General features: G+C 56.4%; 1 protein-coding gene across 12 annotated transcripts in view; it reads left to right on the plus strand.

The window, feature by feature from the left end:
* Window positions 1-2,305: 2,305 nt before the first annotated feature.
* WT1 (WT1 transcription factor) overlaps window positions 2,306-20,320 on the plus strand; it is a 36,115-nt gene continuing 18,100 nt past the window's right edge. For 4 of the 12 annotated variants that reach the window (XM_074917898.1, XM_074917899.1, XM_074917903.1 and 1 more), the window contains exons 1-4: window positions 2,306-3,024; window positions 7,154-7,276; window positions 7,515-7,617; window positions 13,491-13,568. In XM_074917898.1, coding sequence (XP_074773999.1) covers window positions 2,634-3,024; window positions 7,154-7,276; window positions 7,515-7,617; window positions 13,491-13,568 — 695 coding nt within the window. In that variant the 5' untranslated portion in view covers window positions 2,306-2,633. Of the gene's footprint in view, window positions 3,025-7,153; window positions 7,277-7,514; window positions 7,618-8,893; window positions 8,981-13,490; window positions 13,569-17,686; window positions 17,717-17,948; window positions 17,970-20,320 lie in introns of those variants that run through there. The other 8 variants (XM_074917900.1, XM_074917901.1, XM_074917904.1 and 5 more) reach the window with 5 other exon arrangements.

Raw genomic sequence — 20,320 nt, forward strand, 5'->3', positions numbered from 1 at the left:
TCAAGCTAGGTTATTTCAAAAAAAAAAAAAAAAAAGAAAAGAAAACCACCCACTAGTTTGAAAAATAGTCTGCTGCGGGAAAAGCTTTTTCTGTTTGTACCGAGGGAGATCCCGTTTTCACGGGAAATTAAATACTCCGCTTAGGCTGGCCAAAGGCTTCTATTCCTGCGTGTATGTCGTCCATTTTAGAGCGGGAGATGTAAGGGACCAGCCTCAGGTATCGGTCCCTCACAGAAAGGAGCAAACCCAACAGCACCCCCGCTGCTCCTTCTGCACCTCCCCGCCGCCCCGCAAGGCCCCTGCGGTACGGGGGTGCCTGCGCTGTGCGGGGAGCCCCGAACGGGCGGAGGACGGGGGACAGAGCGGCGGCAAGTGTGGGGGGCCGGAGGTGTCAGCAAGGGCAGCGCCCTCCCCGCCCCGGGCAAACGCCATCCGAGAGTGGTTTAGTTTTGTGTGTACTCGTAAGAAGCGGCAGATCCTGTAAATTTAGACGATCTTTAATATCAGCAAAGATGATCAACAAATCTTTCGCTCTTACGTTACACGTAGATTTCCGGAATAAATAGATTTACGCATCAAACGAGAGATTTTTAAACGGGAATTCTCTGAAAATTGTCAAAATTAAAGTAATTTTCCAATAACAAAACCCGGCTGTTTTGGTTAAAGAGTTTAAATAGAAAATGAAATTATACTTGGCTACTCTAATGACGACCTATTGTAATTTCTTTTGTTGTAGCATTTACCCTTTGAATTTTAAAACATCGTTTCAAGATTGGCGATGCTTGCGGTAACCTTTAATGACGCGAGGGGAAGGAAACACCGAAGTGTAAATTGTCACCGAGAAGACAACGGGCTCGGTCTTTCCAGCGGCGGGTAAGTGTTCACGGCGTTTCTTTCATTATTTTAGCTGCAAAATGAGGGGGAGGCAGCGGGGGGGGCGGCGGCGCGCTGCTGGGGTGCGCCGAGCCGTGGCCCCCGCGGCGTTTGCGGTGCCGCTGTTTTGATAGCGGCCGGTGAAGATGCGCAAGGGCCCGCGGGTCGCGGAGCCTCCCCCGCGCCCTCTGCTCCCGGGAGCTGTCCCACGCGTGCTCGTAGAAGCTATTTCCCCCGCCCCCAGGTGATTATTAATTAGTGGGTTTGAAGGAAGACGGCAGGATCCCTCTTCTCGCGTTCGGTGGGAGCGTGTCCCGCGGGGGAGCCTGCAGGCTCTGGGCCGGTCCCGGAGGCGCCTGGCCGCGGCGGGTTCCGCCACGTCCCGCGGGGCTCTGCCGCTCGCCCAGGGGCTTCCCGCCGGTCCCGCACCGCCGATGTCTGGCACCGCTCGCTGCCGGGGCTGGCCCCAAACCCGCCGTGTCGCCTGGAAGGACGGTCCGGGGATAACGTCTAAGGTGCCAGCGGGGGCTGTCCCGCCGCCGCCCCCGGGATGCACGCTGGGGGGCTGCTGTCCGGGAGGCTGGGAAGGGGGAGCCCCGGGGCTCCCCAGGAGCAGTGCCAGGTGACTGCCCCGAAAGCAGGTTACTTCCAGCGCTGCGACCCTGCCCCGCCTGCCCAGCCGCTGCCTTCCCCCTCACGCAGGGACGGGGCGGAGGGCCGGGGTCGGGACGGGGCCCACGCCCGCCCTGGTCCCCTTGCACCCGTCCCGTCTCCCCCGTCCCCCGCCCAGGGACAGGGAGCGCCCGGTGTGCGGCCCCGGGGGCCCGCCCGGACCCCGCAGGAGCTCAGGGACACGCGGGTTCCTCCCGTAGCGGGAGAGGCAGCTGGAAAGACACTTTCCCCTCGCAGGGACGGGGTCCGCCCGCCCCGGGCTGGGTCACTTCCCCTGGCTCCTGCGAGGGAGGAGGCTCCTCCGCGCTGTCCCCGGGGCCTGCGACCCCGCCGCCCTCGGGGGTCCCCACGGCCACGCACGGAGCTGGCGGGGGATGTCATCCAGCACGTACTTACTGGCCACCTGGATCCCGCTGAGAGTCTCTCAAGGCTCTCCTAAAGCGAAGGAACGTTAGGGTGAGATTTAGTGGCGCTTGCACCAGAAGAAGGGTGGGAGTGATGTCTATGGGAGATATATTCTCCCACAGTAACCTCTCCCCCTCCCCCCGCGGTCCCCTCGCCCCCCGCCCTCCCCCCGCCTGTCTGGTCCGGCTGGGTTCAGCGGAGCGGGCTGTGGGCAGCCCCTCGGCGGAGGTTGTGTGAATGGAGGATCGGCGTGCCTGACTCCTCCTCCCCGGCAAGCGCCTCTATTTGAGCTTTGCAAAGTTGAGGGCGAGCAGGCATCCGAGGTGAGGCGTGCGAGGCGGCTGTGCCCCCCTCCCCGCGGACAGACGGACACACAGGCGCACACCCGCACACCCCGACACACGGACCCCCCCGCCCTGCCCTGCCCTGCGCTGCCAGCGGGTGCGAGCCCGGAGGCGATCCTGGAGAACAACCTTGCCCTGTCGCTGCTGCCGGCTCCCGCAGGGCTGGACCCGGGGAGCTGCGTCGCGGAGCAAACGTCCCCCAAAGGGCTGAGCTCGCCAGCCTGGTGCCTGCAGCCGGAGCCGGCCTCCGGCTTGGCGGGCAGGGGCCAGGTGTCCTGGAACAAGTGCGGCCCGGGGGCAGACTGGCTGCCCGGCGGCAGGCAGAAGGTCTGCGAGCAAATGGGCTCCGACGTCCGAGACCTCAACGCGCTGCTGCCCTCCGTGCCCTCCCTGCCGGGCAACAGCAACTGCGCCATGCCGGTGAGCAGCGCGGCGCAGTGGGCTCCCGTCCTGGACTTCCCCCCGGGGGCCTCCTACGGCTCGCTGGGGCCGCACTCCTTCATCAAGCAGGAGCCGAGCTGGAACGGGTCGGACCCGCACGAAGAGCAGTACCTGAGCGCCTTCACCGTTCACTTCTCCGGCCAGTTCACCGGCACGGCCGGGGCTTGCCGCTACGGGCCCTTCGGCGCCCCGCCGCCCAGCCAGCCGCCCTCCGGCCAGGCTCGGATGTTCCCCAACGGGCCCTACCTGCCCAACTGCCTGGAGGGCCAGCAAGCCATCCGCAACCAGGGTAAGGGCAGCGCTGCCGGGCGGCCCGGGCTCGGGGGGGCGGCCCCCACAGGCGTCCGCTAAGCCTGGCCGGGCCGCACTTGGTGTAAACACCAAGCCCGGCCTTTCTGGCTGCAGCCGCCGGGCAGGGTTGGGCGAGCCGGCCCTTCCGTGCCTCCTTTCCCTCCCTGCGTGGCCGCCGCGCCGCTCCCGGGAGTTTTAGGAGCCAGGAGTTGCTTGCCCCCACCCCTCCCGTGGGGCGGCGGGCCGCAGCGGGCGGCTCTGCCCGGCGGAACGGAGCCCCCCCCTGGGTTGGAGCAGCCCCCCGCCTCGCCAAGGTTCGTTGGGGCCGGGGACGGCGCAAGCCCTGGAATGGAGATGGGGCCAGTGCCCCGAGAGGATTCCCTCTACAAATCTTTGGGGTGGGGGGGGTGGAGGGGTGGGTGTGTACCTCCAAACCTCCTCCCGAATCCGAGAACCTCAGTCCGCGTGATTCCAAGCCCCGTGTCGAATTAACCTCGGGAGCGCTGAACGCCCCCAGGCCGGGATACACAAACAGGGGCGCCTCGTAGTTTCCTTCCAGCATCTCCGTGGCCGGGGCAGGCTGCGGTTTGCACCGCCCTGAGAAATTCCCGTGGGCCGCAGGGCCGAGCGATGGGTCATTCCCTGCGGGTGGCACCGGGATCGTCACCTAATCGTTTCAATTCCAGTGGCCGCAGTATAAACATCTGCCGGTGGTGCAAAGGCGAGGAAGCAGGGAAGGGGCCGAGCGTGCGGAGAGCTTTGCCTGAGCCCTTTCGGGTCTTGTTACTCCTCCTTCAAGCGGCCGCGGGGGCGCAGGTTGCCGAGTCCCGCACTCCCCGGCCCCGGACGAGGCGCCGGGGGGGGCCTGGCCGAGCTGGGGGGTGGGGTCGGGCCATCGCGACCCCGGGACTCGGGGGACGGGGGAGCGGCGGAGGGTGCGCGGCCCGGCGGGATCTCGGGCTCGCTGTACGCCGTGGGGGCAACCACGTACCTACAGAGAGGGGCTGGGGGCGGCCGCCGCGGGAACCCCCGGGCCGTTCGGGCCGTCCCCGGCTCTCTGGCGGCGGACAGGGCGAGGGGCCGGAGCGGAGGCCGGGGCCGGGCCGGCGCGCTCTGTGCCGGCCGCCGCGGGGTGGCCCGGGGCCGGCGAGGCGGCCCGGGGCGAGGATTGCGGTGCGGAGAGGCGATGGCGGCGGCGGGGGGGAGCGGTTGTTCCGCAGCGCAGCCGCGCACGGGCCCCCCGCGGGCAGTGCCGCCGCTCTGCTGCCTTCGCCCCCAGGGCCCTGACCCCGCTGTCCGCCCGGCGCCGGGCTCCTACGTCGGGAGCCGCGGAGCGGGGCGCCGGGGCCTTGCCCGGCGGGGAGCGATGGGCAGCACCCCCGGAGCGCGGGGTCGGGGCCGCGGCGAGGCTCCGCAGCCGCTGCGCGCCCCGCGGGGGCCGCAGGCTCCGAGCGGCGGGACTCGGCCTGCGGTCGCCTTAGCACAGAGCACGCCGGGCCCGGGAGCTCTGCCGGGGATTTTTTTAAAGACTTCTGAAAGGATTTTAGACATCGGAGAGGACCGGTAGTCGCTGGGCCGAAAGAGCGACGAGATGGAGCCGAGGGTGAGGGAATGAAACTCGGCCCTGGGTGTGGGAGCGGGTGGGCGAGGGACAGAGCGACCCCGCGCCGTCCTCTCGCCGGAGTTTAACCGCCCGTGGGGAGACGGCACCCGCAGCGCACCCAGACATGGGGCCGGGGTTGGGCTTTGCTCGGCCCCGCAGCCCCGCACACCCCCGCCCGCGCCTGCCCCCAGCGCCGCGGCCCGAGGGCCCCGCACGGCGCATCGCGGCCCCGGCAGAGGTTGGGGGCCCGTGTCCCGGCCCCCTCCCCTGCTCCGCCAGGCCCCTGCTCCGCGCCCGCGGGGCTGGGGGGGTCCCTTCAGCTCCGGGCTGCCTCCCCGCACGGGTGGCACCGGGGTTTAGCCACAACTATTTTCGGCGACACGCAGCGAACTCCTTCGGCAAGGAGGAATTCTGAAAGCGGTGTTTGCTTTTTTTTTTCCTTTCCCCGTGGATGGATAAAATGTTCTTGCTTTGGCTCTCCTCAAGGTTGAACTTTTTTTTTTTTTTTTTTTAGCCGGTTCCTCCGACCGTGGGAAAGACGCTACCTTGGCTCTGCGATGACATTTCTGCCAAGTCTGGGATGGGGTGGGGGTTAGGGAACTAAGGCTTTGAAACCTCTGCCCAAATTTTCTCTTCTCGTTCGCCTGTCTATTCCATCCAGCTGGGCTCCTCCAACAACTGGATGCCTCCAGCGGCCCCTTTTTCCAGCAGATGTACAACTTTCAATTATTTTCAGCACATTTTAATCGGGCCTGGCTCTGATAACGCCCTAATTAAAGAGACCTCACTATTGGCAGCTTGGTTCAGAACTCAACTTTCTTATCACATTCCTGAAACTCTGGGTCAGGCAACACCGGAAAATGCGGCCAAAACCTCGTCCTGCTCCGAGCTAAGTTTTGAAGGTCACCGAAAGTCTGTGCCGGGCCAAAAGTAACGTAGAAAGTGTCAGTGTTTTCTGAAAGTCAAAAAAGAGACAGAGGGAAATGGGGAAAAGGGAGCTAAAGGTTGAGCCTCTACCCTGAGGGCTAAGGGAGGAGATAAGGAGCGAGAAACAGCTGCGGGGTGGGAGCCCGCGAGGTACCGGCCTGTCAACGCCGCTCGCATCGCGGCGAAAGGAGCTCTGCTCCTAGGGAGAGGGGATGTGGGAGAGATTTGGCCGGCGTCGAGACAGTCCCACTTCTATCCCAGCTCCGCAGTCTCACAGCCGGCTTAAGATCATGGCGAAGGGGAAGGTTTCAAAGTCTTCTATTTGTTTTGGTTTGGTTTTTTCCTTCCCCATCGCTCCCTTGATTTCTCCCGCGCAAGCGCGCGCGTTAATTAAATCCTGTAATGTCGCTGGATCCAGACCGTCTCCAGAGAGAATAAAATGGAGAAGCAACAACCCGATCCCTTTGTTGCCCTTCCGTTTTACTCTCTCTGAACCCCCCTGTGATTACCGATCGGCGGTGATGAGGCAGAGACCTGCACAGCGCCGAGCACTCGGCGCCGAAGGGAACCGAGAGAGGAGCCTCAAAACAGTCCCGAGTGCTCCCTCTCGGCTAACAAAATCGCCCTCCGGCCCCACGGCTCATCCAGACGGGGCTGCGGAGGGTGCCCGTGCTGGAACAAGCGGGTCAAGAGAGAGGGATGTGAGGGAGGGAGCGCTCCTCGTCCGTTTAGTTTCTTTTCCCAGCCCGCGTCGGACTTTTTGTTTTGTTTTTTTGGAAGAGTGACTCTCGGAAGAGCTTGGTTCTCGGGCTAAATGCTGATGAGCCGAGAAGCCTCTGAGATAATATTACTTTGTAATTACTTTTTAGCTGAAGTTGTTTAGCCAGCTCCAAGTCATTAATGAAAGTTGGTGTCCAAGCACCTGATTTACGATTTCTTGTCGGCCCGAGGTCAGCAGAGGTGGTCTCTTTCCATCTGAATCTGCTCGGTGTAGGAAACAAAATAGGCTGTTTATTATTTTGGAGAGCAATTTTCGTTGAAAGGAGGAGTTTTATTTTTTCATGTAACATTCCGCCTCTTTATTGCAGACTCTTCAGAAAGCTGCTTTAAAAAAAAAAAAAAAAAAAAAAAAGATTAAAGGGTAACTTCTAAATTGGAAACGGCAGAGGAGTACACCGAGCAGATGGAAATCTTCCTCTTTAATATGAGCAACAATTAATGAAAACATCCTTTTTATTACCGAAGCCGATCTGTTCTCTTTAAACACGAACGAGACTTCCGACTTTCCTCCCCTCGGAGCGGGCTGCCCGGCGCGCCTCTCCCGCGGCGGGGGGGGTCCCACCCGCGCCGCCCCCCGCCCGGAGCCTCCCGAAGTGCGTGTGCTTGCCGGGGGGGGGGAGAGTGGGCGCAGGTTCACAGCCTTACTGCGCCTTTTTTTCCTCACCGTGGGCAGCGGCACCGGGGGAAGGTCAATGCGGTGGGATAAATGCGAAGTATTTCGGCAGCCCTCGGCGGGGCCGTGGGTGCGTGGCCGTGGGAGCCTGCCGGCCGAGCGGGCTCAAGGCTCCTCCTAACCCCGCTGTGGTCTCTTCGGCAGGTTACGGCACCGTGGCGTTTGACGGGACCCCGAGCTATGGGCACACGCCGTCTCACCACGCCGCCCAGTTTACCAACCACTCCTTCAAACACGAGGACCCCATCAGCCAGCAGCCCTCGCTCGGTAATTGCAGCCTCCGCGGGGTGCGGACCGCGCTCCCGGCCGGCTGACAATCCGGAGTGGCTCCGGAGTCGCGCCGGTGCCCCCCCGCAGGCCTGGCACAGAGCTGGAGCTGCCCAAACGCTGGAGGACGGGGCCCTGCAGCCCCCTCCGCAGCGCAGGGCGGGGGGGGGCGGCCGGGGGCGGGGGGGGGACTCGGCCGGTCGCCACAGGAGTTAACTGTTGGCCGTTTTCTCCGCAGGGGATCAGCAGTACTCGGTGCCCCCTCCGGTGTACGGCTGTCACACCCCCACCGACAGCTGCACGGGCAGTCAGGCCCTGCTCCTCCGGACCCCCTACAACAGGTACCTCCGCGGCAGGGAGCTTTGCTTTGCCTTTGCGCGGGTTGTTGCTCGGACGTGGCCTCTCCCCCCGCATGCCATTCAAACAGCTTTCTCCTTTCTGCAAGGAAACAGATTTATTTTTTCCTTTCTCAGAAGAAAAAAAAAAAAAAAAGGTTCACACGTTAAAAAAAAAAACAACCCAAGCCAACGCAACAAAACCCGAAAAAGCAAACAAACAAAGTCAAACACGAAAAACCCCACAAAACCAAAAAAGACGCCTCGCCCTCCGCCGCGGGCCCCGCCGCCTCCCGGGGCTTTCCCGAGCCGCCTCGCCCCCCCGGGCCGGGCCTTGCGCGGGGCGGTGGCGGGGCTCGCTGCTGGCCGCGCATCTCCCGCGGGGTCGGGCGCTGCGCTGCCGGGTCGGGGCAGCCATCCCGGGTAAGCGGGACCCGGGCCGCCCGGCCCGGTGGGAGCCCGCCTGCCCCGCGGGCGCAAGGGTTTGGGGTTTGCTCTCCCCCTCGCCGGGGAGGGGGCAAGTGCCCGGGGCAGCCCAGGCTGCGGCCCCGCCGGCGGAGTCCGGCCCAAACCCCGCTCCCGAGCCTCCCCTCGCTGCCCGCGCCCGGCGCGGCCCCGCCACCCCTGCCCGGCCCCTCCGCGTCGGCGCAGGCTGCGGAGAGGAGCGGAGCGGAGCCGGCCCGCGGGGCGCAGCCGTCGGCTCCCGCGGCCCTGCCAGCGCCCGGCCCTGGGAATCCCCGCACCGGGAGGATGCGGGAGCGCTCGCTGGGGAGCGGCAGCGAGGGGCAGAGCGGGGTACAGGCGATTAAAACCCATCTCTGCCCAGGGGTACAGGCAGGTAAAACCCAGCTGTGCCCGGGGGCTCCGTCCTGCGGACCGAGAGCCCTCCCGATGGCTCCCAGGAGCGACGGGGGCTGGCCTGCAGGGAGGTTATTTACTGAAAACGGGGCAATAAACCTATCGGATTTCCTTGCCGGGAGAAAGGTGCAGCTGGACTGCGAGCACCAACTCTCATTGCCAACAGACGGGTCCGTTGCGAGCTCGGATTCCCGTTTTCTTCAGTCTGGCATGAGGGTTGGGCGTGTCTCTCGCAGTTTTACAACGTGTTTAGTGAGCAGAGAAGTTCCCCAAAATTTATTCTTCAACTTTTTGTGAACTTGGAGCCAGTCCCGTATCTCGGAGTTGCTAAGTAACTCTCGCACACAAAACAATGTGCTGCCGCGAAGGAAGCGGCGAGCGGCTCCTCTTGTAGGCCGGTTCTATCAGCTCTGATTAATCAACACTGGACGTGGGACAACAAAATTCTGTCACTTCCAGAAGCCACTTCGCTAATGAACGTGAGTTGACGTCAAGGGAAGGAGGGAATGAGGTAATGAAGGAAGGAAAGAAGCCTATCCAGAGAGATTAGCTTGCAGAATAATTGGCGGGGCGAAGTCCTGCGCTGAAGTGGCAGAGATTGCTCGCCTCGCAGGGAAATCTATAAATACGATTTGTAGGGAGGCTCGGGGAGGGCAGCCGCCGCCCTGCCCAGCCCCGCCACCCCGGGGCTCGCCCTCGCCGCCCGCTCCCGTGTCGGGGCTCCCAGCGGCGGCATCGCGGGCGCTCGCTCCCTGCCGTGGCGTTTGTACCCGCCTGTACGTTCCGCGGAGCGAGCCCAGCCCGGGGATGTGCGATTCCGGTACGAAACCGCGCCTTATGCCCAGACCTGTCTCCTTCCACCATGTGCCTGTGCCGAGGTGGCCGCGGGGAGGGAGGGCACCGCCGGGCATCGCCCGCCTCTCGCCCAGCGCTGCGGGGCCGGTCTCTTCCCGAGCTCAGCCTTGATCCGGCTCCGCTCCCTGGGGGGTTTACTGCTTAACTTCGGTAGGATGAGGATTTAAGCCCTTAAACCCCACACGAGCCACTACTGGCGTGTGGGGGTGTAAATCGGGGCAGAACTTGTTGACGGGGAGGGCAGGTCCCGCTCCAGCCCGCACAGGTGGGTGAGCTGGGTGCGGGCTCGCCTCCTCCCCTCCGCACGTGCTCAAAAGCATCTGGGAACCGCGCTGATCCTACCGCCGGTGCTCTGCCTGGAAAGGGCGTGACCGCTCACCCTGCGCAAACGCACGGGGTAACTCAGCCGCATTTTCAACGGCCTGAAAACGGACCGCGCTCTCTTGGGCGATATTGATACTATTCGGGCGGAATCGTTATTATTGTTTTTGAAGTCCGTATTTATTCCGTTCCTCCTCCGCAAAGAGTTAATTTGGCTTTTCCCTGTTCTGGTCGAGTTTGCAAGCTCCGCTTTGACAACTGATGGCTCGCTTGCGGCACCTGAGCCCGGCTGTGGCCGGGACGAGGGGGGGAGGCTGTTCCGCGGCCATGCCCGCGCCCGCTGCGCGGGGCGCGCAGCAAGGGCGCAGGGGATGGCGCTCATCCACGGCGTGGCGGGGTTGCTGGCCGGGGACAGCAGGCGCTCCCGGTCGCCTTTAGCAGCGGGGAGGGGGGGCGCGGCGGCGGGACCGAGCTCGGGAGCGGGCGGTGCCGCCTCTTTCCCGCCCTGCACCGCCTCTCCCTCGCACCTCCCCGGGACGCTCGAGTAGCGCACGGGCGGCCTCTTGGGCCCTCGCCCGCCACCCCCGGCCGAGGCTTCGGGTCCGCCCGGCCTTGCAGCCCCTCGCTGGTCCCCGCCGCCGGTCTCTGCTGCGCCGGGACGCGACCCGAGGGGCAAATCCTTCCCGGAGCAGAGGGGGAGCGAGAAAGCAGCCGCGGTGAGATGCAGGATGAACAGCCTTCACCTGATGCTCTCTCTTCCTCCTCCTCCTCCTCGTCTCACCGGCTGGGTGCAAGGGCCCGTCGGGAAGCCCCCCGGGTGGCCAACGGCCGCGACAGCCTTGCCTTCTCTGCCGCGCCGAGGCGAAGCGGTCGGGAAGGCGAAGCTTGAAAGAAATGGTCAAAAGATCGTAATTCTTATACTGGAAGCAAAAGTATCTCTGAAATCTCTCGCCTCGGCCGCTGCTCGCGGTGTTTGTGGCGCAGGCGGGGAGCACTGCACCGGCTGGGCGGGGGGGACAGACCCGCGCGGGCTGCGAGTGGGCGAGAGATGGCGAGCGTTTGTGGGCCCATTAAAATGGTGATGTGAACTTTTCTACCTCGCGCTGTTTAATGTAGTAAACATGCTCGACGTTGAAAATTTACTGTGAGTCACACTTAGAAAGACTTTAAAAGTGGAGGAGTCTCGGTTCAGATTATAGCTCTTTCTGTGCAGAGGTCAAGAACTCGGTAATACTGCAATGCAGGCCAAAACAAACTCTATATGATCTACTACTGGTTTCCTTTTAAGTTCCCCTTTTGCTCAGCGTTGACTTCCTTTTATTCCACTCCAACTTACATTAATCCCCGTTGTAGAAACGTTCCCCCCCTTCCTCTCGTTTCTCTTTAAAAGCATCTCTGTAATGAAAATAAGTTATTTTTAGTGTCTTCTTTGTGGCCGTTTGGAGGGCCAAGGATTCAGATTGAGATCAGTGCAGGCGTATCCCCGGGGACCCCGCTTTCCTTCTCATCATTCAAACCTCGTCCAAAGCCGAGATTTGGAGAGGAGCTGTTAATTCCATGAGATCATCTCACGGGACTGTCAATAATAAACCACGGCGAGGTGTAAATTAAGTTGGGGATGTCCTGTTCTCTGTCACATGTCAGATGTGAGATGCTTAATCCTGTGTCGACGCCCGGCGGCCCCCGGGCAAACGGCGGCCGGCGCGGCCGTTCCTGCCTGCGGGGCTGTCGGGGCGCGGGGCCCGGCGGTGCCCACCTGCCCCCCCAGGGCTGTACCCAAAGCTTGGGCAGTCCCGGGTGTTTGGAGACGGAAACCTCGCAGGGTCGTGGGCTCGGCATCTCCACAGAAAGGAAATTTCTTCCCTTGGCCGCAGCCGGCAGCAGGGATCACGCAGACCCTGGCGTGGGGTGCCGAGCCCGGGCTGTTGTGGGGTGCCCAGCCCGGGCGCCGGCTCCCCCCGGCGCTCACCCCCCGGCCCTGTCCCACCGCAGCTGCCGCGGGAGGGCGGGGGGGGTTGCGGGTCTCTGCTGGGGCCGCCCCGAGCCAGAGGGACCGAGTGCGGCAGAGCGGGATTTCGCGGGGAGCGCGGCATTTCCTCGCCCTCTTTCTCCGAGAGCTTTGCAGGACGCCCCGCCGGCCCGACAGCCGCTCCGGGCTCCCTTCCGAAGCTGGAGCCGGGTCGGGCTCCGCCGTTAAGCTGTTGTCGGAGCCGCAAAGCCCGGAGAGAAGCGCGGCTGGAAACGGGGGAGGGCGGGGGGGGAGTTCGGGCGGGGAGCGGCGGCGTCACCTCGGCCCTGGGCACGGCGCTGGTCTCGGAGCGGCTGGGTTTGGGCACTGTCACCCCTGCAATACAGTGGCTGCGAGCGAGTGACAAGATGAATAAGTGTATTGCTTTATGAAAAAGCAAAGGAGGGGAAAAAGTGGATATTGTGGGGGAGGCTCTTATAAATGAACTGTCAAGCGAAAGAAAGTTAAAGGGAAATCTCCTGCTGTAAATGCATCGGGCGGGCACTTCTAATAAAAATCAGGGTCCTGGAGGAATTAATTACAGCAGCATTACAGGAAGAATTCGTGGAATTGCAAAACGTAGTTGGCACAGACCAGCACGGGCTGCTATTGCAAATGGGGAAACTGCAGGAGAGTTTAACAATTCCTGAGCTGATATGCAGGACATTGTAGTAGCATAATAGCAGTTCAGACATACTAATGAATAATAGTGTCCAGTGATACTGACAAATGATATTACGCATACTTCGAGATTGAAGTCACTTAATTTGTTTTTATATGCAAAAGCTTCCAACTGGAATCTGACTTTTTTGGGTCGCTTCTACCTGCCACGAAGAAAAAAAAAAATAATACCCTCTTCTAATAACAGAATGATATAAATTCACCGCGTAAGTCCAGCGAATTGAGGCGTAATTAATCAACAGGGAGACTCGCGTTTATTGTGAGCGGCTGTTCCCCGGCATCAATCACGGAGCCCGGCTGAAAGGCCCGGGGGCTCCCGCCCTCCGTCCCCGCCGGGGCGAGGCGGCGAGGCTGCGCGGCGGCGGGGAGCCGCGCCGTGGGGGGAGCCCCGCCGTGGGGGGAGCCCCGCAGCCTACCCGGGGGGGCCGTGCCACAGGCGACGGCACCTCTTCGGCCTCGCAGGGGGCGCTCCGCGGGCGGGGGGAGCCGCTCCGCGGCGGGCCGGGGCCGCCCCTGCCGGTCGCTGACCCGGGTTGGAAGCCCCGCTTTGCGGCTTCCCAGCGGGAAACGCGCTGCGCCGCTGCCGCCCGCGCTGGCTTCGGCGCGTAGCGGCGCGGAAGGAGCGCGTTCCAGCGGTGAGCAACTCTTATCGCCCAGCCACCCCATTTCTCTCCTGCTTGTCAAGCCCCTCTGTGTAGAACATCCATCACGAGTCACGATAGCTGCTTCGCTCCGTTAACCACGTGGTCTCTCACACTCCTGGTTAAAGCAGTTAACAGATTTGCCTTTTTAAAACAAATAATCTGCCTCGCTAGCCCGCCCGGCTGCCAATATTCGTTTCATTCATTTCAACGTGTCAATATCGGATATTACTTGTCTGTAAGCCAAAAGTTTTCAGTCTCCACTTCCAGGTATTTACAAATTGGTAGGCTTGCAGATTCAAAGAGACTTTTCAATCCATAGCTATTCTTTTCATTTATTTCATTTTATTAAAAAAAAATCATAATACATCGATAAAAGGGATTACATAAAATAAATTCACTTTCTACTATTAAATATTTTAAAACAATACCAAAGAAAATGTTTCTATCTTGATGTATTGGTTTTTACTCGATCGCTGTAATTTTAGTTCTAATTCTACGTATTTTCACGACAGTGACAATTTATACCAAATGACCTCACAGCTTGAATGCATGACATGGAATCAAATGAACTTGGGATCCACACTGAAGGGGTAAGGTGCTTTATTCTTTTCTAATCTTTTGTCCTAGGGTAGTTGTGTTACTGAACTAACTTTATCTTGTATTTTACGGCTTGAATCTGGTCACTAGCACGAGAAAATACTGACCAGTTCCGACAGTGGCTCATCACCTGGCTGCAGCTTACCGTGTTTTTAAAAGACTTGCAATATCCCACCTTAGGTGTCGGGGTGCTGCCCGGTTGAGGCCGGTTAAGTTCAGCGGCAGGTGCTGGAGAGGCGAGGTTCCCCGGCGGCCCTCTGCAGCCCCCGCGCAGCCTCCGCGGGGCTCCGCGCCAGCCGAGGGCAGCGGCCGCGGGGCTCTGCAGGGGCCGGGCCGGGCTGGGGGGGGTCCCGGGGCCGGGCCGGGGGGGTCCCGGGGCCGGGCCGGGGGGGTCCCGGGGCCGGTCCCGGCGGGACAGCTGCGGCCCCTCCGCGCTCTCCTCCTCGAGCCGTCGCCCCTTCCTACCATCCCTCTTCCCCTTCCCTCCCTTCGCCGGGCCCTGCGTCCTGTGTCCCGGCCCTGCCGCCTCCCGGCTTCCTTCCTCCCGGCCATTGTCGCCCTCCCACCTGCCGGGAAGAGGCTCCGGCCCGCCTCCCCCGCGGGGCTTCCTGCTGCCGGCCGGGCAGGAAGGCCCCGAGGCGCCGCGGAGGGGGGGCAGCGCCCCGGCCTGGGCGGGCCGGGCCCCCCCCCGGTCCCCCGCGCTCCCCGGCCGGGCCCGGGGACGGGCTGCGGGCGCAGGGAAGGGAGAGGGAGGGAGCCAGGCGGGCTCCCGTGCCCCGCTCCGCGCTGGGGGCAGTAACGCCCCGGGGGCAATAACGCCCCCGGGGCAGCGTGCGGCAGGAGCCGGAGCCGCCAGGCTGTGCAGCGCCCCGTCTCCTCCTCTCTACGATCGCTGCCACGAGCCCAAGAGCCACCTTTTGATCTTGGCCCGCCCCGCGCTGAGTAGGTGCCAGGCCGTGCCAGCTCCCCGTCCCGAGGCGGGCATCGCCACCCTGCTTCGGGGCGCGCTCGGCCGGCACTCTCGGGTCAACAGCAGCAGAAGGCCAGAAAAGCCCGCCGAGGCGGAGTTGTCCATAAACGTGCAAACCTTCTCCAAGATGGACTTTGTGTACAGTGCTGGAGCGTGATAAAGGAAAAAAATATTATGGGTCTAGCTCATTCACAAATGGTGTTTGAAGGTTAGAGGGAGAAGATAGCACAGTGAACTATCCGTGTCGAAATGAATGAGAATTGAGCCTGAAGGGATCTCTCAAGGAGCTCTCTTGTGGTTGAAGAACATCCCCAAATCATACAGTTGTGTACAGTTCAGTGGCTTTGCTGCTGTGTCTCTTTTTAAAGGTTACTTCCTACTTCTTTTTTTATAAGTGTTTTTGATTTCCTCTTTAAACTGTACCCTTTAAAGATCAGTCATTGCAATATTAGACACTGTTTTGTCTCTTCTGAAGAAAATATCCTGCAAAATGGAGAAACACATCAACCTTGACCGAGGTCCAAGTTATTAAAGCAAGGAAGAGGTTATTCTTTGGGGAACTCAGTAAAAAAAAAAAAAAAAAAAAAAAAGAAAAAAAGACACAATAGAAATATTAAAGGAGTACTGAACAAAATAAATGGCTTCTTACTTGTCCAGGAGTCAGACTGTTAGCAGTGTAAAGTATGTGACCTAGGATGCATGAAAAGGGGGGGAAAAAGAAATCAAGATGAATGATCTATGGTAAAACAAAGCTGAAAGTTTTGGTATAGGCCAAGATTGTAGAATCTGTGGAAAATCAGTGCTAGACATAGCCTCATCACTGGTAATATGAGCCAAAATAGTTATCTGTCTTTTCTGGCTGAGAGTTACAATACACAGTACCTCCAATCTCAGTTGCCACGAACATAAGGTATTCTTCCCAAGATTTACATCTTTAAAATATATGAACTGTTCATAAGTGATTCCCAGGCGTTTAGTATTTCAGATGCTTTTCTCAATCTTGTAGTTGTAATTTAAGAATTTTGGAATCAATCTTTCTGTTGAAATATGGAGCTTCTAGATTCTGTCCAACGATGACAGTCCTTGTTTAGCTCCTCGCCTTGAGTTCTCCCTGGCATGCCTTCCTGGCTTTGATAAGATTTTTACAGTTGATAAGGAGGAAAAAAAACCCCCATTACTAGTAAGTTCTGCAAATAGAGAATTCTACAATTATATAAAACCTACGGGCCATACACTTTATACTTGACAGTAGACCAGCTCAGTAGCTCGCTATCTGGGTTTGTATTCAGCATAAGTTTAATACACTGAAATGAAGCTGTCGCTGTGCATTTCAGGTAGTTAACAGCTTCTATGTTTGAGGTGTCTAGCAGTTTATCCGAGAGCATTCTGGTTTTAGCCGTTTACATTCTTGACAATATTTGCCTGATCAGCTCCAGAATCTCCTCACTCCAGATTAGAAGTTTGAAATTTGGCAAGGAACACTGTCAGGTGGCCAAAGCTGACATTGTGAAAATCCTTCCCTTTGAGCTGCAAGCTCACGAACAGTCCTGTTTGTGTGCAGTGAGAAGCAAGAGCCTGGCTTCTGAACTATCTGATGATTTTATCTGCTCAGAGCCCGCTTCAGCCTATAGCTTTAAGGCCTTAGAGGACTTTTTTTTTTTTTTCCTGAATGTATTTTTCTCCCTGGATATTTTAACGTCAGATATTGGAACTGAGGGCAAGAAGTTTCTTTGTCTTGGTGGGTTTTAGTCTTTGTGTGGTTTCAGTGGGTGTAAGCGTTAGGGAACTGCAGGAGCATGGCCTGAGTGACAAGCAGAGGTGGGCAGTAAAGGGTATGGAATAGAGTGCCTGGCCAGCCATGGCTCAGTGGTGGAGAGAGACACATGAGCTGAACAGAGGTGTTGTCTTCTGACAGAGTGCAACAACGTGATCGACTGGCAGGGGAAGAGGAGAGTGGTGGAAATGGGGAAGCAGATAGAAAAGGCTGCAGCCATGAATTACAGATGTTTCTATTTGCTGGCAAACCAAAAGGAGGTCTGATGGCCCAACCTGAGTTCCCTCTGCAAGGAGTTGTCCCTGGAGAAGACGACAACCCACTACTGCTACCATATAGTCCAAGTGACTTGAATTTATGCTGTGGGTTTTCACTTAGGTTCTGAATGCCAAAGATTGAGCTCAAGTTGTGCTTGTAACTCCTGTGAGGAAGTGCCATGTGAGCTAGTGCCTTGGTTATGTGTTGCTTGTTTGTCCAGGGACTTCTCTGTCACCTTCTGAACTTTGGGTAGACAAGAGGGAGGGCTGACTCGTTGTCTGCGAGAGCTGTCACACATACTGCCAGCTTCAAGGATCTGAAAGGAAAGCCTCATGGTTAAAGCAGTGAACATCACTGTGGGATTAGATTTTATCTCTTCAGACTGCTGATGGTTTGTTTCTCATTTTGTGGTATTTTGGTTGGAGTAGCTAAGATCAGATTTATGCTGTTGCAGGAAAGTCAGTGGTCCTTTGCCTATTACCCTGAGATCCCGGGTCTCAGACATTTCAAAATTAATGTCCCGCATCAGTGGACACCTTTGCCTTCAGTTTCTGTCCTTAATATTTTTGTGTTGCTTTCTTATTTGTCCAATATGGAAAATACTGCTTCCCTTCATAGTGTGGTTGTAGAGGTAGACGTAATGACTATAAAACTCACCTTGATATTTTGATGAGTTTGGTATAAAATGGTAATAACTTATCACAAGTAGGAAACGAAATGGCATGGTAGACAGGAAGTGTAGCCACGTACCCAACAGGAAGACTTAACAGAAATATTGCATAGTTGCTTCTTCAGCCACTTGAGTAAAAATTTTGGATCCATATTTCCAACAGTTTTCTGAAATCGAGTATATAACCAGACAAAATTTGCTTTTTATCCCTTTTGATTTTGCTTGGGTGTTAAACAGTCACCATGTTCCGTGGAAATTTGTATTTATTGCTGTTTGCTCAGGCTCACTGAGGAAGGAAAATTAAGTATGAGCTCTGTAGAACACCATTAAAACTGCATCTACAACCAGACAGTGAAAACTCATTTTGTCTAGGAGTGAATTGCAGAGGTTTTTCTGTTTAGCTTTGGCGGTACTATTAGTAAAATTTGGAGGTGCAAAGCTTCCTACTTGGGTTCAGTTCTGCCATCAAGTTGAATTGGAAATGGACAATGACCGATTGTTTTTCTCACACTGAATTTTCCCTTTCCCACTGATAGCTGAGGGTCTCATTTTGAAGGGAAGCGTTGGGTGAAATCCTGATTCCACTCAGGTCAATCGTAAAAATACCCAAACCAAACAAAGACTATGGAAGTCAGAGAGACAAAGGTCCCCTGAAAATCCAGTGCCTTCATTTCACCAACCAGCTGGTTTTCTCACTGAAGATGGCAGAAGGGCTGTAATCTGTGAAATCACATTTTTTAATATTCCTTTGCCTTGGAAAGTGAAGATAAAAACGCAGCTTTACACTCCACCCTCTGTAATAGTATTAGACAAAAACCAGGCAGAAACGTGATCTTCTATATAACTAATCAGAATCTTTTTGCTGTCTCCATACATATTTTTCCCAGGGTGCTAGGATGGTAAATATTTTAGCAGAGGGAATTAACTCTACTTCTCTTCCTTTATGTTCTGTTATCAACGGGACTAGCCCACACCCTCACTTTGCCTCATTTTTGGCTCTGTTTCTAAACCCTAAAATTCCTGTTCCTGCATTGAAACACAATTAAATTGAGGCTTAATGTGGTGCCTGTTTTATGTAATCTTGCTTTCTGGCTTTTTTTATTCTTCCAAGTCTGAATCTCATGAATCAATGTGTATTCACGGTTCATCTGAAATTTTCTAACTCTCCTCAGTATGCCCCAAGCTTCCCTTTTTTGGTTTATGAAATAATAATAAAAAGCTTAACTCTTCAGATTAAGTTGTAACTGCTTTATACATTAGACAGACAATTTCAGCTTAACAAAGTAAAAATGGTGTGAGAGAGAAATTGCAGCTTGATTATTTTCTAGAATATTCAGATTAGAATGTCATCTTTTATGAGGTTTTTTTATAACCACTTAGATTGATACAACTCTCTAAAGCTGCTCTGGTTTTCATCACACATTCTCATCTGTAAAACCTTCATTTTTATTAATCTTCGTACAATCTGTACAACTTTGAGATTAATCATTTTAAAAGAGCTACTCTCTGAGTGTTGAGGATTTGCTGGGCTAATGGTAAATGCAAGTGCTTCTAAATACTCAACAACACATAGCGCTTGCTTAGCGTTTTCTGTTGTGTAAGTATCCGTCTTTGTTTCCCAGTTATCTAGAGTTACATTTTATGGCTATGTTTTGAGGTCTGTTTCTGGCTGCCTAGAACCAGAGAACAAAATATACTGAGTCCTTTTTTTCACCAACTAACTCAAATTCTAAATATTTACAGTCCAGTTCTGCCTTTGTGCAGTTCGCATTGAAGTTAAAGGGAGTTGTATATTTACAAGTAAAGGCAGAAGTAGACTGTGAGGCCAAATCCTTCAGTCCTTGCTTGAACAAAAATTTCTGTTGGATCCCGGCAGGACGGTTTGGCTGCATCTGGCCCTGCTTAGTTTTGACTCCTTTTAGGACTCGTGGAGGATTCCTAGTGTCTATTGTCTCTCCTAACTATAACTCTGGCCCTTACGGGGGATTTTTTTAATTTTATTTTTTTCTCTTCTTTGCTTAGGTCAATTGTTTGCCTCCTGATTATCCCCCTGGCTTTAGCTGAGTTTCTCCAGGGGGCTGCTCAGCCTTTGGGGCAGGGGAAGGCACAGCGTAGGAGCTTTGCCTGTGCTCTCAGCTGTGCTCTGGGTGCACTTGCAGCAGGGCGGCGAGCGGCTCCCTTGGCAGTTCTCCAGGCTGCTGTGGTGTTGCCTGAGCAGCCCATCCTGCTGAGAGAGAACATGCGGGTCCTGCTCCCAGAAGGCTGTCTCTCCTGAAGTATCAGTGTTTACCTACCCTGGATTATCGCTGTTCATCTGAACAGTGCAGTGTAATCTCTGATGCATCTTCTTTTTAATTTATAATGCATATCTGGGGTGTACAGTGTACACATTGCAGTGCTGCGGTGGGGATCGAGGCTGTTATCTAGTCCTGAGAGTCTATCAGGGTAATTTTTCATTATTATACTTATGGATTTAGTGGCCTAAGTGCATAAGGCATTGTCTCTTTGCCTAGTTAAACATAGCATGCCTGACTGGAAAAGATGAAATTCCAGGAATCTCCTAAAGATTTCCATTTGGCTAATGTACTGCAGGTACAAATTCATCAGTTACTTGTACTGCTCATGTATGTGGCATTGCATCTAATCATTATCTCTTGTATGCAGTAAAGTGGGTGTTTGAGTTGCAGAATGTATTTAGGAGATTTATAAAGGTTCTTCTATCAGGATTTTTCTTTTAGTATATAAATTGCAGCAATACAAAACAAGCCAACTGTGCAAACTGTGGTATACATTTTGTGGTACACGTCATGGATGCATTGAGTAAAGAGGCTGGAAGAAAAAAAACTGTATTTCACAATGAGGTTACTATCGGTGCAGGGTGAAGTTCAAGAGAGCAGTGGTGTAGGGACGGTTTGTGAAAACTCCTCCTTCAGTGTTCCAGTTTCTCCACTGACTGGAAAGAACATTCACCTGCTAATTTCTATCTCGCTGCAGGTCAGATTATCCCAAAGTGCTTCGTAGCGAATAGATAGTATTTTAACCAAAAAATCTCACGCGATCCGTTTTGCTGTCA

This window comes from Athene noctua, chromosome 14 (assembly GCF_965140245.1).
Source record: "Athene noctua chromosome 14, bAthNoc1.hap1.1, whole genome shotgun sequence".
NCBI classification, from domain to species: domain Eukaryota; kingdom Metazoa; phylum Chordata; class Aves; order Strigiformes; family Strigidae; genus Athene; species Athene noctua.